Source organism: Trichoplusia ni, chromosome 11, assembly GCF_003590095.1.
Source record: "Trichoplusia ni isolate ovarian cell line Hi5 chromosome 11, tn1, whole genome shotgun sequence".
NCBI classification, from domain to species: domain Eukaryota; kingdom Metazoa; phylum Arthropoda; class Insecta; order Lepidoptera; family Noctuidae; genus Trichoplusia; species Trichoplusia ni.
Genome location: NC_039488.1, coordinates 6898477 through 6912985, shown reverse-complemented (window position 1 = coordinate 6912985; position 14509 = coordinate 6898477). Strand labels below are relative to the sequence as shown.

Genomic DNA, 14509 nt, shown 5'->3' with positions numbered 1-14509 from the left:
CAAGCAACTTTAAGACATGGCGGTAAACAGCAAAATCTTTAAATTTTCCCGAAATCAATTTATAAAAATCGCTGTCTCCAATAAAATGTTGTTGCAATCGATGTGGCAACCCTAAATAAAACAATATTAATTGAGCAGCCTTGAGTGAATCCGTTTGTTTATAACACACGTCTTCGGGTCAAGAGACAAGAGACAATTTATATGTTGTTGGTCAACGTCTAATGATACTTTATAGGTATTTGAATGTTTAACATACGTCGGGTATATTATATGAACTAGCTGTTCCCAACTGATGGCAACAAGAGGAGAGGTTATAATCAAATAATTTGGAAGAAAATAATATTGCTAATACCGTGTTGCTGGCGGCCCCACCCACTACGAATCGAAAATAATCCCACGCGAACATTAACTCGGGATAAAAACTATACTATGTGTTTGTCTAGGTTATAAACTATCTGTGTAAGAAATTTAGTCAAAATCCGTTCAGTGGTTTTTGTCTGAAAGAGTAACAAACATCCATACATACACACTTGCATGCACTTGTTAACAATATCTTGGTAACAATATTAGTAGGATATTGCTTCTAATATATTTATAAGCAACTAAAGATTTTTCCGTCTCGTTCATGCCGAATTTTATTATTATCATCATAGGCTTAGCCTTTTCCCAACTAAGTTGGAGTTGACTACCAGTCTAACCGGTTTCAGCTAAGTACCAGTGTTTTACAAGGAGCGACTACCTATCTGACCTCCTCAACCCAGTTACCTGGGCAACACGATACCCCTTAGTTAGACTGGTTGTCAGACATTCAAGCTTCTGACTACCTGTAACGACTGTCAAAGATGTAGGAATAACAGCACATTTATTATTATTAAAACAAAACTATTATTAAGTTCTCAATATAAACACAAATCATGTGTGTACCGAGAACTATTCTGAATGATCGTTTACAAAACAAATAAACACAAAAATATACTCGATAATTACTCATAAAGTACATAGTTCTGGCAATTTGCCAATACAATAGTTGTTTCAGTTTTCCTTAAGGAATATTTTGAATGGAACGAAATTCGATCGAGTTTTCAGTGCTTCGTTTTGTCATTAACAATTTTGTCCTTTTCACGAAATATGATGGTCATATTTGGTATGGTTTGCTTACTAAATAATGTTTTATGACTGCTGGACTGTTTTATGGACCGTTGGGATCGGCTTCCAGTCTTGCCGGATGCAGCTAAGTACCAGTGTTTTACAAGGAGCGACTGCATATCTGACCTCCTCAACCCAGTTACCTGGGAATCACGATACCTCTTAGTCAGACTGGTTGTCAGACTTTCTAGCTTCTGACTACCTGTAACGACTGTCAAAGATTATCAAATGATGTAACGGTTTACTCACGCGTATTTATCGGGGTAGCCCGACTAGTTTCGGACCCAACCGGAGTCCTTAATGATGAGCAGACGCGGCGGGATCGCGAGTCGAACTGTTTGACCCATCTACGGACCGACCGAATCAAGCATAGTTTAACCTGTGATCGATCAACTTGTGCGGTTATAGCTTATCCACGAGCTCCTCAGGGTTCTAAATAATGTTTTGTATCACTCAATTCTGCTTTGAAACCATAACACTTGGGTGAGCAATGTTAATGTTTACATTAATACACGTGCCACTTCTAAGTACCATTCAGGATGTTTTGCACTAAATTGGTACCTGAATAGCAATTATGGTTCAGTAAATCTTAATTAGCGATAATCTTCCTCTTTAAATTGTAGTTGGTTCTTAGTTGTGAAGCTCAATAGCTTTTTAATAAGACTACAAATTTTGTATAGAATAATAAATGACAGATTGACAACCAGTCTTACTAAGAGGTATCGTGTTGCCCAGGTAACTGGGTTGAGGAGGTCAGATAGGCAGTCGCTGCTTGTAAAACACTGGTACTTAGCTGCATCCTATTAGACTGGAAGCCGACACCATCACAGTTGGGAAAAGGCTGGAATGATCACATTTCAAATCATATTAAATAATTATTTATTTAATATTAATCGGGATCGCCTGACTAGTTTCGGAGTTTTCCTCCAAAATTTCTCCACGACATTTAACGAATCTAAACAGTAGAAGAAACTTTAATACTAGCATATGCTTAATTTATTGCTACTTAACAAGCACTCCATCTATCAATTTATGAACTAACAAACAAACAAATAAAAAAACTACGCATAATAATATACATTCGTATAAATAATGTTGAAGATGGCACGAGAGTCATTAGTCAATCAGTGCTGTGACTTGTACAGAGTCCATTCTTATTGCCATTTAAGTTTAGTTAGATCAATCAAAATATTACGAAGAATGTCGTAGTGACCTTGTGGCTATATGCATGAATGTAAAAACGAGGTGCAGATTTGATTCCAACGCAGGCAAAGTACTTATTACTTTGTGAAAGTTATGTTGTACTTTTTTAGTTATTTTAAGACACAACTGAAAAATGGTGAAGGAAAATATCGTGTGGAATCAAAACCTGCAGTGAGCTAGCGTAGTGGTCAATGCTCAAAACCTTATATATACGTGAAGAGGCCTGTGCCCAGCAGAGGGACGTATATAGGCTGGTATTACTTATAAAAAAAAACTAGTATATAATAAACTAGCTGTTGCCCGCGACTTCATTCACGTGGTTAGAAGATATATTGTTAGGAATTTTTGAACCGGAGCCATTGAAGATGAATATTTTCCCCGTTTTGGCCACATTTTCCATTGTATCTATTAGTCGGAGCGTGATTTTATATAGCCTAAAACCTTCCTCAGTGAATGGTCTGTTCAACACAAAAATATTTTTTACAATTTGAACCAGTAGTTCCTGAGATTAGCGCGGTCAAACAAACAAACTCTTCAGCTTTATAATATTAGTAGGTATAGATTTGATATTTCATTTTGTACTAACAAAAGCTCAAATTCAACTACAATTTGAAATCAAACCCCAGACAGATTAAAAGCATTAACGGCTGTAACCGGACGCGTTGAAACAGCAAGTTCAAATCATCAGTGCTCGCGGCTCTATGTGTGTATGCGATTGACATCAATTGTTTACTACGTGAGCTTGCATCTGTGTGACACTGACACACAAATGAAAGCTGTATTAGTAAAATAGCTGTTGCCGGCGACTTCGTCCACGTGGCTAGAATTTTCCCCGTTTTGTTCCACATTTTCCATTGTAACTTCGCTCCTATTAGTCGCAGCGTGTTATATGGCCTATTGCCTTCCTCGATAAATGGTCTATTCAATACAAAAATAATTTTTCAATTCGAACCAGTAGTTCCTGAGATTAGCGTGTTCAAACAAACAAACTCTTCAGCTTTATATAATAAAAAATATTAGTATAGATAATGTCACTGTATGTTTACAAGGGTACACACAGCATTGTGAGCAAACATGAGTTGATTGGCTATAACAGTGTTCATTACAACCACGTGACGGTCGTATCTTTTTATTATGGTTTGCAACATGATTCAATGTGCCATGTGGATATAATATCACGCTTGCTGTTGAGAAAGGACTGGTAGAGTCGTATTGGCGTGATAAATTATAGTGTGGTGTCGTAACTATAGCCTCATAGAAAAGAGAAATGGAAATTGGATTAAAATGGTGTTTTTACTCCCCTAAGCATTTTCGCAATTAATTAATTAACACTATAATTTTAAATTCAGTACAAAGCGGAATACTCATGTTTGAATTTTCAACAATACTTGTACATCTAAAATGCTAAGCCGAATACGAACAGTTTCAAATTTAATCCGATTTTCATTAATTCATCGGCAATTGTCAAAAGCTTAAAAGTTAAGAAAGGAGCGCTTTGGGATAGTATACTATTACGCTATGATAATTAGGAGCAATGCAGTAATGATATACGTTACAAAAACGGTTAAAAAAATGCGCGAATTTTCAAAATATTAATCCGATACAGTCAAACACAAAATTTGAAAAGTCAATGCGTTGGGATCGAACTCGAGACCTTTGAATTAGAAGTCTTGCGTACACACCACTACACTACTCTCATGGTAGAATATGGTAGATTTAAACCTACCATACACCTTTAGAAGTCACCGCATATATTAACGATTGTGCTGCTAACTATAAATTTGTTGAAGACAATAAAATTACCGACAACGCTTGTCACGAATATACAACACGATTTGCTTAGATAATAGGTAATACTTAGGGATGACGGAATTAAAGTGTGTGCCGTTATATATACGACTAGGTGTTGTTTTCGGCTTTGCCTGGATATCGGTTATAGCTGCTATGAACAATACTCTCCTTTAATGATGTCGGGTAAAAATAGCTAATGATTAATGCCAATGTGTCATCTACCTCCACACCAAATCTGATCGATATCGATCCAGCCGTTGTCGCGTTAAGGGGTAACAAACATACAAATGCGCTATCACTTACTTTCGCATTTCTATTATTATACGACTAGCTGTTGCCCGCGACTTCGTCCCCGTGGTTAGAAGATATAAGTTATGATTTATACCTGCCCTGTTTTTTTTTCACATTTTCCATTGTATCTTCGCTCCTATTAGTCGCAGCGTGATAGTTTATAGCCTTAAGCCTTCCTCGATGAATGGTCTATTCAACACAAAAAGATTTTTTCAATTTGGACCAGTAGTTCCTGAGATTAGCGCGTTCAAACCAACAAACAAACTCTTCAGCTTTATATATTAGTATAGAAGTATAGATTTACGTTTTTATAAGGCGGATTTCTCAATATTTATTTAACAACGGTATATTTACACGTATTTATCGGGATCGCTGGACTAGTTTCAAGCCCAATCGTGGTCTTTAATAATGAGCTGGCGAGACGTCGGGTTCGAATCAACGAGTTCGACTCGTGAACCCGCTAAATCAGGTCCCATGGTTAAATATTCCGGTTAACAGGTCTGAATAACCTTCTACAGGTTTCCCCAAGACACTTACCTATTTAACTAGCTTTCTGCGATAGTAATTGGTAAGAAAATTAATCATATTATATAACGTTATACAGGATGTCATTAGAAAACGTGTTCTTATCCAGTTTGTACATATGACGCACCCTGTATAATCAATTTACTTGTCTTGACAGGTTAATGTTTTATAATAATACTAGCTATTTCCCGCAACTTTAAACGTATTTTACAAATCTTATTAAAATTCGATAAAATTAAAACTCTGCCTCCAATGTCACTGTATTTTTTTTATTTTGACTTCAACCTCAAATATTTTCAGATTGAAATTGGTCTTTATTTTTATATAAAACTACCTACCAGCACGTTTTATCTAATTTAGTGCAGCCGTTTTGAAGATAAGACAAGCAAACGTAAATTTAAAAATTTAATTTAAAAAAAAACTGGTTTTTTAAAATTTACGTTTTTAGTCAGGTACTTTTATATCCTGCAAATGAGGCTTAAAAGGGCTTGATTGCAATAAAATTTAAGATTTTAATAAATAGCCATGTTTTTTCATAATAATGCTGCAGTGAGCTAGCATGGTTTTCCTGTATGGGTAGAGTGGTGGCTTGGGGATACTTGTGGGATTATGGGCTAGAGGGTATCATGCAATTTTATATCATCATCATCATCACCATCTAATGAATAAAGTCATATTAATACTTTGAACAAACCTGCACCTCCTGCATACAAATGCATACATTTAACCAAAACAAAGACATTTCCAGTCGACATAAAACCAGACAAATCGATTTATATTTTTAAAAATTGAAGTGAGTGACAACCCTATTACGGCAAGAAAAACAAACCATATTATTACAGTTATGACGTACGTTCGTGCTGTTATGTATAATAGGTATCTGCATAACATAATATTTAATATAATGCATATTTACCTGTTACACCAATATTGCAATAATATAAACAAGTGCTTAGCTAATATAACATCTCACTAATATAAACGTGAAAGTTTCTTAGCATGGGTGGGTGTTTGTTACTCTATCACGCATAAACCACTGGGTTATTTTGGACGAAATTTCGTACATAGATAGTTTATGACCTGGATTAACATAATTATAGGATAGTTTTTCAAAATGATTTTATGTTTCTGTAAGAATTATAGGTAGAATTGGAACGCAATCGGAGTAGTTCCAATTATTGCCGCTTCACGGCGCCACTTCTGCTTCTCGTGTGTAATGTCTAACCACTAAGATGTTTTGTAATTAACTTCTTGTACAATTATTATTTTTCAATACAGTAACTTAAGTACTAATATCAGTGCTTTTTTCCAAAACCTCCTACATGGTAGCAGAGCGTGGTTCGGAAATAAAGTAATATCAGAAAGTACGAAGTTTCTCCGGTAGAAAACGTGTTAAATATTGTGAGGTTAAGTTGAACAGAAAAACGTGGTCATGATGAATTCACATTCGCACATGTTCAATCTGGAAAAATTGAACGGCCGCGACAATTTTGCCACCTGGAAGTTCACCGCAAGAACGTATCTCGAACACGAGGGCTTATGGAATTGTGTAGAACCCAAGGAAGGACAAGTAGTTGAGCCGGCAAAGGATATCTTGGCCAAGTCCAAACTGATCCTATTAGTAAATTCTCAAAATTACGTACACATACAGGATTGTAAGACCGCGACAGAGGTATGGACCAATCTACACAAAGCATTCGATGATAACGGACTCACCAGAAAAGTGGGTTTACTCAAAGAACTTATTAACACATCGCTAGAGTCTAGCAGTGGCATCGAGGAATATGTGAGTAAAATTATGAACGCAGCACATAAATTACGCAACATAGATTTTGACGTTAATGACGAGTGGCTGGGTACTTTAATGTTGGCCGGTCTACCTGATCGGTACAAACCTATGATCATGGGACTCGAAAATTCAGGAGTCACAATCAGCGCAGACCTTATTAAGACCAAGCTTTTACAAGAGATAGTTTCTTCAGATACAAATAATGCACTTTACTCACATACTAAGAAGGGAAAGTTTAATGCACATAAGTCGAAGCCAACCAAGGGTCCCCGGTGTTACAACTGCAATGGCTATGGGCATTTAGCAAAATACTGTACAGGAAAAGGAAAAAGAGAGTCACATAAGCAAGAGAATTCCAGTTTTGCTGCGGCATTTTCAGCAACTGCCGGCGAAATTAAGAAACAATGGTATGTAGATTCCGGAGCATCCATGCATATGTGTGGCAATAAAGAATGGATGTACAATCTAAGAGCGCCATCTGTCAAGAGTATAACAGTTGCTAACAGTGAGCCGCTGTCCGTAGAAGGTACCGGTGAAATAAATCTGAACATTTTACAAGGAGGTACAATACAGCTGAAAAATGTGTTATATGTACCTGGACTTGCAGCCAATTTGATGTCAGTGAGCACTATTACAAAGAGTGGGTACAGAGTGATCTTCAATGAAAAGGGTTGCAATGTCAATGATGCAAATGGAAAGTTCATATGCTCAGCTACACTGAATAATAAACTTTATGTTTTGGATATGCAGTCAAAGGAGGAAACTGTTCATTTGGCTTCCAGTCTTGTAAGTTCTAATAATATAAGACTGTGGCATCTTCGGATGGCACATTTAAATGTTACAGATCTACAAAAGTTACCAAATTATGCTGACGGGGTGGTGCTAGATCAAAATAAACAAGTAAGGTTGCAATGTTCAAGCTGCTGTGAGGGAAAGCAGGCAAGGTTGCCTTTTAAGCAAGTTGGCACCAGAGCAACAAAACCATTGGAATTAATACACTCGGACCTGTGTGGACCAATGGAGAATGCATCGTATGGAGGTATGCGATACTTTATTAATTTCATAGATGATTATACCAGGATGGTGCATGTATATTTCACAAAGGATAAGCTAAGTATTTTAGAAATATTTAAAGATTATAAAAGATATGTAGAGAACCAGCTTGATTCAAAAATTAAAATGTTAAGGACAGACAATGGAAAAGAATACTGCAACGGCAATTTCGAGAGATACTTAGCTAATTGTGGAATTACACATCAGACATCAGCACCATATACCCCGCAGCAGAATGGATTGTCAGAAAGAATGAACAGGACACTTGTGGAAAAGGCTAGATGTATGATATCTAACGCAAATTTAGAGAAACCTGTTTGGGCTGAAGCCGTTGCCACAGCTGCATATATCATAAATCGGTCCCCCACCAAAGCACTTGACAATACCACTCCGTACCAAATGTGGACAGGTCGCAAACCAGAATTATCTCATATGAGAATATTTGGTTCCGAAACAATGGTGCATGTACCTAAGGAGAGAAGACAAAAGTGGGACAAGAAATCGGAAAAAATGATATTTGTAGGTTATTGTGAGAGAACAAAGGGATACCGTGTCATGCATCCTAAAACACATCAGATAATGAAGAGTAGAGATGTTATATTTTTTGAAAAACCTGGTCTGTGTGATGAATTTCTGATTTCAGCTCGTTCAACTGAAGAAGACAGGTTGGGATCGTCAGAGGGGTCAAAGCCTGATGACCAGTCAAAGGAGTTAGAAGCTGCTTCTTCCTCTCAACCTGTGGACTATAAGCATAGCTTAGAAGAAGCTGAGAACGACAGTAGTAGTGAATATGAGACTGACACAGCTGATGATCCTAATGCTGATGAGACATATTACCCACCGAAGCATATTACAGTTCAGGAACAAGGAACTCGTAACATCACATTGAGACCACGTAACAAAGATAAGAAAGGCATGCTCTGTTTATATACTGGTTTATCTGATCCTCAGACAGTAGAAGAAGCATTGTCTTCCACAGAAGTTAAAGAATGGAAACAAGCCATGGATGCTGAGATGAATTCTTTAATGGAAAATGAGACCTGGAATCTGGTGAAACTGCCCCCTGGGAAAATTGCTTTACCCAACAAGTGGGTGTTCAAAAGGAAAACCAACCAACAAGGTGAAGTTATGCAGTATAAAGCTAGATTAGTCATAAAGGGTTATGCACAAAAGAAGGGTGTGGACTTCCAAGAGGTATACTCTCCTGTGGTAAGATGGACATCCATTAGATATTTGTTTGCTCTAGCTGCACAGCAAGACCTGTATATATACCAGATGGACGCAGTTTCTGCATTCCTACAAGGATCTATAGACACAGATATTTACATGGTACAGCCCGAAATGTATAAAAAGGGCGATGAGGTATGTCATTTAAATAAATCAATATATGGTTTGAAACAGGCGAGTAGATTGTGGAATACAAAGTTAAGCACAGTCTTAAAGGAAATGGGCATTCAACAATCTAAAACTGACCCTTGTATTTACTTTAACATCAACATTGGAGTTTACATTGCCATCTGGGTTGATGATATTTTATTATTCTGTTCACAAAGAAGTACGATTAATAATATAAAGGAAAAACTACAGCAGAAATTAAATATGAAGGATCTAGGAGAGGTGAGCCAATGTTTGGGTCTCAATATTACCCGATCAAAGGATTCCATAATGCTGGATCAAGAAAAATATATCAAAGAAATATTAATAAAATTTAATATGTCTGAATGCAAATCTATCAAGACACCTGTAGAAGTTGGACAAAAATTTAATGAAAATACTGAAGTTGAAATGGACTGCCCGTACCAACAGGCTATTGGAAGTCTTCTTTACGTTGCTCAAGGAACCAGACCTGACATATCATATGTTGTCAATGCTCTAAGCAGATTCAATAAAGAACCGAGGTCTGAGCACTGGAGTGCAATAAAAAGAGTCATGAGGTACCTGCAAGGGACTAAAGACTACAAACTTACATATACCAAGAGTGGTAACAGAAAAATCACGGGCTACTGTGACGCAGACTGGGCAAGTGATGCTCGAGACCGGAAATCGTGCACCGGTTATATTTTTCTGTTTCAGGGAAGCGCTATATCGTGGTGTTCCCGCAAACAGCAGACTATCGCCTTGTCCACAGCAGAAGCGGAATACATGGCCATGGGGAGCGCGGCGCAGGAAGCTCTCTGGCTACGGCAGCTGCAGGCTGAAGTTGGTCGCGGCTCCGACACCCTGCTCATATACTGCGACAACCAGAGCGCCATCAAGTTATCGGCGAATGATTGTTACTTACCTCGCTCAAAGCATATAGATATTCGTTACCACTTTATTAAAGATCATGTAATAAATAATAACTTAAAGTTTTGTTATGTTAAGGGTTGTGAAAATGTATCAGATATCTTAACCAAGGGAACTACTGTAGAAAAGCATATGTATTGTGTCACTAATATGGGATTGCGTTCCAGGGAGGATGTAAGAATTATAGGTAGAATTGGAACGCAATCGGAGTAGTTCCAATTATTGCCGCTTCACGGCGCCACTTCTGCTTCTCGTGTGTAATGTCTAACCACTAAGATGTTTTGTAATTAACTTCTTGTACAATTATTATTTTTCAATACAGTAACTTAAGTACTAATATCAGTGCTTTTTTCCAAAACCTCCTACAGTTTCCGTGGGATCATTTTTGATTTGCAGGCGGGCGGGCTCGCGGGAAACAGCTAGTTTTATATAAAAGTAAACAAGTTATTTCTGTTTTAAGGATTGTGAAAATTGTTACAAAAACCATAAAAAATACCCTTGCCAGAGAAGAAACTCAGAGGCAAATTGAAAACCCCTTTTCAAAGTCATTAAAAACTCAAAATGGGCCTTCGTTTGAGTAAAAAAAATCTAAATTATTTATTTCATACAGTCTTACATTGATTATGTTAATTAGATACATCACTATTTATTCACTAAGTTTCGTTAATTGTATTATTATACAAGACTCACTGAAGGTCACTTTTGAAGGGCAAACAATAATGTTTACTAACTTTATTAAAAGTTGTTTGAACTTCTCAAAGGTCGTTTTGTGTTGATATTTTAACCGACTGTTATATACTTAAAAGGGTAAATTTTATGAAAAATATTTTAAGCCCAGATAGGTTGTCTGTTTGAACGCGCTATTCTCAGGAAATACTGGTTTAAATTGAAAAAAATATTTTTGAATAGACCATTCATCGAGGAAGGTTTTAGGCTATATAACATCACGCTGCGCATAATAGGAGCGAAGATACAATGGAAAATGTGGAGTAGTGAGTAATATATACAAGTATACGACCTCCGGTATAGCAGTCAGGGTCACTAACCAGTAGACCAACAAGCCATTCTTCAATAATAGGGTTCAGTTTTTACCAATTGGCTATGGAAACCTAAAAAATAATTCAGAATACAATTCTAGTCAAATTCACCTTAAAGTCACCTACAACATCTTTATTAAAACGTGATGATATAATACAAGTTTCGCATAAACCCCGAATCGGGGCAACACCAATGAAGCATGTTTGGCAACCAAACAGACCTGTTCTGGCAAACTGCCAGCCCGAATCACTAAGGACAAAGAATACAGTTTTCTTTGCCATATTTCAGCACTTCGTATAAAAGCAGCCATTTTTAAATGGACTTCAACACTTTGACTCGTGGCTATCATTGATCACAGGTTAAGCAAGACACGATACGGGCAGTCCATAGATAGATGACCATCTATATCATGACCCCGAGCCACGAGTTCGTCCGTGTTTCGGAAGGCACGTTAAATTGTGGATCCCGGCTGTTATTTTGCCCATCTTTGACAGCCGTTACAGGTAGTCAGAAGCTTGACAGTCTGACAACCAGTCTTACTAAGGAGTATCGTGTTGCCCGGGTAACTGGGTTGAGGAAGTCAGATAGGCAGTCACTCATTGTAAAACACTGGTACAAAGCTGAATCCGGTAAGACTGGAAGCCGATCCCAAGATATGTAGTTGGGAAAATTCTAGGATGATGAGGCAGGCTACTTCTCTCCGTCCTAATGTCATATTTCTCCCAGTCTGAGAAATTAGCCTTTTGCACGGATGGTTATTCGAGATTTTCTTTGTGTTCGATCAAACCAAGTCTATTGAAATAAAGGAAATTTCGTTGCATAGTCATCTCATATACTTATAAATAATGAGTGTAGAAGGTAAAGAATACAGACAAAGAAATAATTGCCATCCCAGGATTCATTCCTTCCTTTGTCATATATTTTGAGCATCGATCTCTCTCCGTCTTTGTTTACTTTATATGCAACGTGTTTAAGCACGTTTTATATTTTAGACTTGGTCAAATACCCTATTGCAATTAAATAATAACATCATCATCCTAGCCTTTTCCCAATTATGTTGGGGTCGGCTTCAGTCTAACCAGATTCGGCTAAGTACCAGTCTTTACAAGGAGCGCCTGCCTATCTGACCTCCTCAACCCAGTTACCTGGACAACACGATACCCCTTGGTTAGACTGGTTGTCAGACTTTCAAGCTTCTGACTACCTGTAACGACTGTCAAAGATGTATGAAAAACAGCCGGGACCCACAATGCCTTCAGGGCTCGTTCCTTCCGAAACGCGGATCGTTATAAAATCAATACTTGTGTCTAAATGACCGCTATCGTCCTCGCCAAATATTTTGACCTGATCAATAAATCTTCAATCATTGTTATTGGGCGTATTAATACGAAAAACATCTGACAATAGCTCTCTCGCCCTTGACTTCTCAGCGAATATTAATGTTCCATGGCTATGATTGGCAATATTTCGGTATTGATTTTGTGTTAATAAGAATTATATTTGGCAGTCTTGGTTCAACTTACGTATATAAAGGAATATTTGGTTTGTTACAAAATATCATAAACTTTTAAATGTCTCACTAATACACGAGTTTTTTTCATATAGAAAAACAATAGTTTTGATTTGACTGCACGGATAGCTGAGTGGTTGAGGTAACCAAGTCAAACTCACTGGGCGCTACGTGTCGTTAGTTCGATCCTTGTTTACGACAAGCATTTTGTAATTCACGAATGGGTGTCATGTAACTTGAATGTTTGTGAGATAAAGAAGAATATATTGTGGGCGTTGTTTGTTAAAAAAAATATCAAACAGAAAAAAACATAAAAAAATCAAATTAGGGTTATAACAAGAAAAGAAAAAAACTTTGAAGAAAATTGTCGCAGAATATATTAGTATGTACAAGGGTTAAAAAAGAACAAACAACATTAGGCTCAAAACAAGGGGGTTAAGATTAAGAATAGGGCAGCACAGCCATGATCACAACAGAATCCACAAATGAGAAATATGCTCTAATCAGTAAATACTATCAAATCTTACAGAAATTCTGTAGCTGACATATCTGGCAGAAATATGTAAAAAGTAGGAATAAACATAATGTTCCACAACTTTCACACAACGCCATCTAGTCTCAAACTAAGCAATGCTTGTGTTATGAGTACTAGACAACTGTGTTCATCACACAAACATTTATGGGTGATTCTCCGGAAAAAAGTAAAACAAGTTAAAAACGTCATCGTCCTCACCACACTTTTGATACTGCAGATTGATGTAATCTATATTTTTTTTATCCAAGTTCGTAATGTACTCAGGCTACTAATAGATGACTTAAAAATTTAAACAATTTAGTAATACAGTTACTTATACCAGTTGGTGAGGATAATGACGATGTTAATTTGTGTTATTTTTTTCTGGAGAATCACCCTTATCCTGGGTGGGATCGAACCCATCATTATCCAGTATAGCAGTCAGGGCCACCTAACCACTAGACCAACAGGCCAGTTTAAGACAGATTAATAAGCTGAAGGATTTCTAAAGGGCATTCTGAACAGGGGTTATACGTAATGCACAAACAGACACGTGCACCTTACCATGCTCTTTATATTAATAGTAGACGTATCCGAATGGGACCCGAAAAGGGGACGGTGGATCGGATGCATTTTGAGATCTGTTAAAAATAAATAAAAGGTAAATAAAATTAAGTCAAAATTCATAAACCTTTAAAAAAAAGGGACATTAGAAAAATGAATTGTTAAAGAAAATGATAATCTTTGATTTATCTTTCAACGTGTGGCTTCAAAATGTGATTCATATCCTATTGAAAAGAATTGTCAAAAACTAAAAAAAATCTCTCTCCTACTATTTCTACAGAATTTATTGACAAGTGGACATTGATGGTGGGTGACCATCTAGGTAATAACTAATCCTCCTTGTTTCCTTAACATTTTGACCGCATCAAACGTAGCTTAACCTGTGATCAACTTGGACAGTTGTAACTTATAGCAGATTACTAAACATTCATCAAAATGTGGTTCTTAAAACGTTCGTTTTTGATTTACGTAGCCACTCTTCGCTTCGTAAATCATTAATGAGGTATTTTTTTAGAGTAGACTGATATTAAAAAAATATTTATTAGCTTAACCCAAGTCGCCATATTTGCTATGTATGTTTAATTTTGTAATCAAATCGCAAACAATTCGCTATATCTAAAAATATACGCATCGCAATTCTTTTCTACTTATGGTGTGATAAAATTATCATGGTTTTTGACTATTTGTGAAGATTACAAAATAAAACGGGTTGTGTTTACGTATGTCTGTGAAAAAGGCAGTTATTCTATGATGCCATGCCGAAAATTATAAATACCAATATATCATCTCAATACACGAA

At 36.8% G+C, this 14509-nt stretch overlaps 1 protein-coding gene across 3 annotated transcripts in view; it reads right to left on the bottom strand.

The window, feature by feature from the left end:
* Window positions 1–14509, bottom strand: part of LOC113498550 (TBC1 domain family member 4) — a 53074-nt gene that overhangs the window by 17281 nt on the left and 21284 nt on the right. The window contains exon 2 of one of the 3 annotated variants that reach the window (XM_026878591.1): window positions 13711–13787. The exons of the other annotated variants lie outside the window; for them this stretch is intronic. Coding sequence (XP_026734392.1) covers window positions 13711–13779 — 69 coding nt within the window. The 5' untranslated portion in view covers window positions 13780–13787. The remainder of the gene's footprint in view (window positions 1–13710; window positions 13788–14509) is intronic. 3 annotated transcript variants of the gene reach the window in all.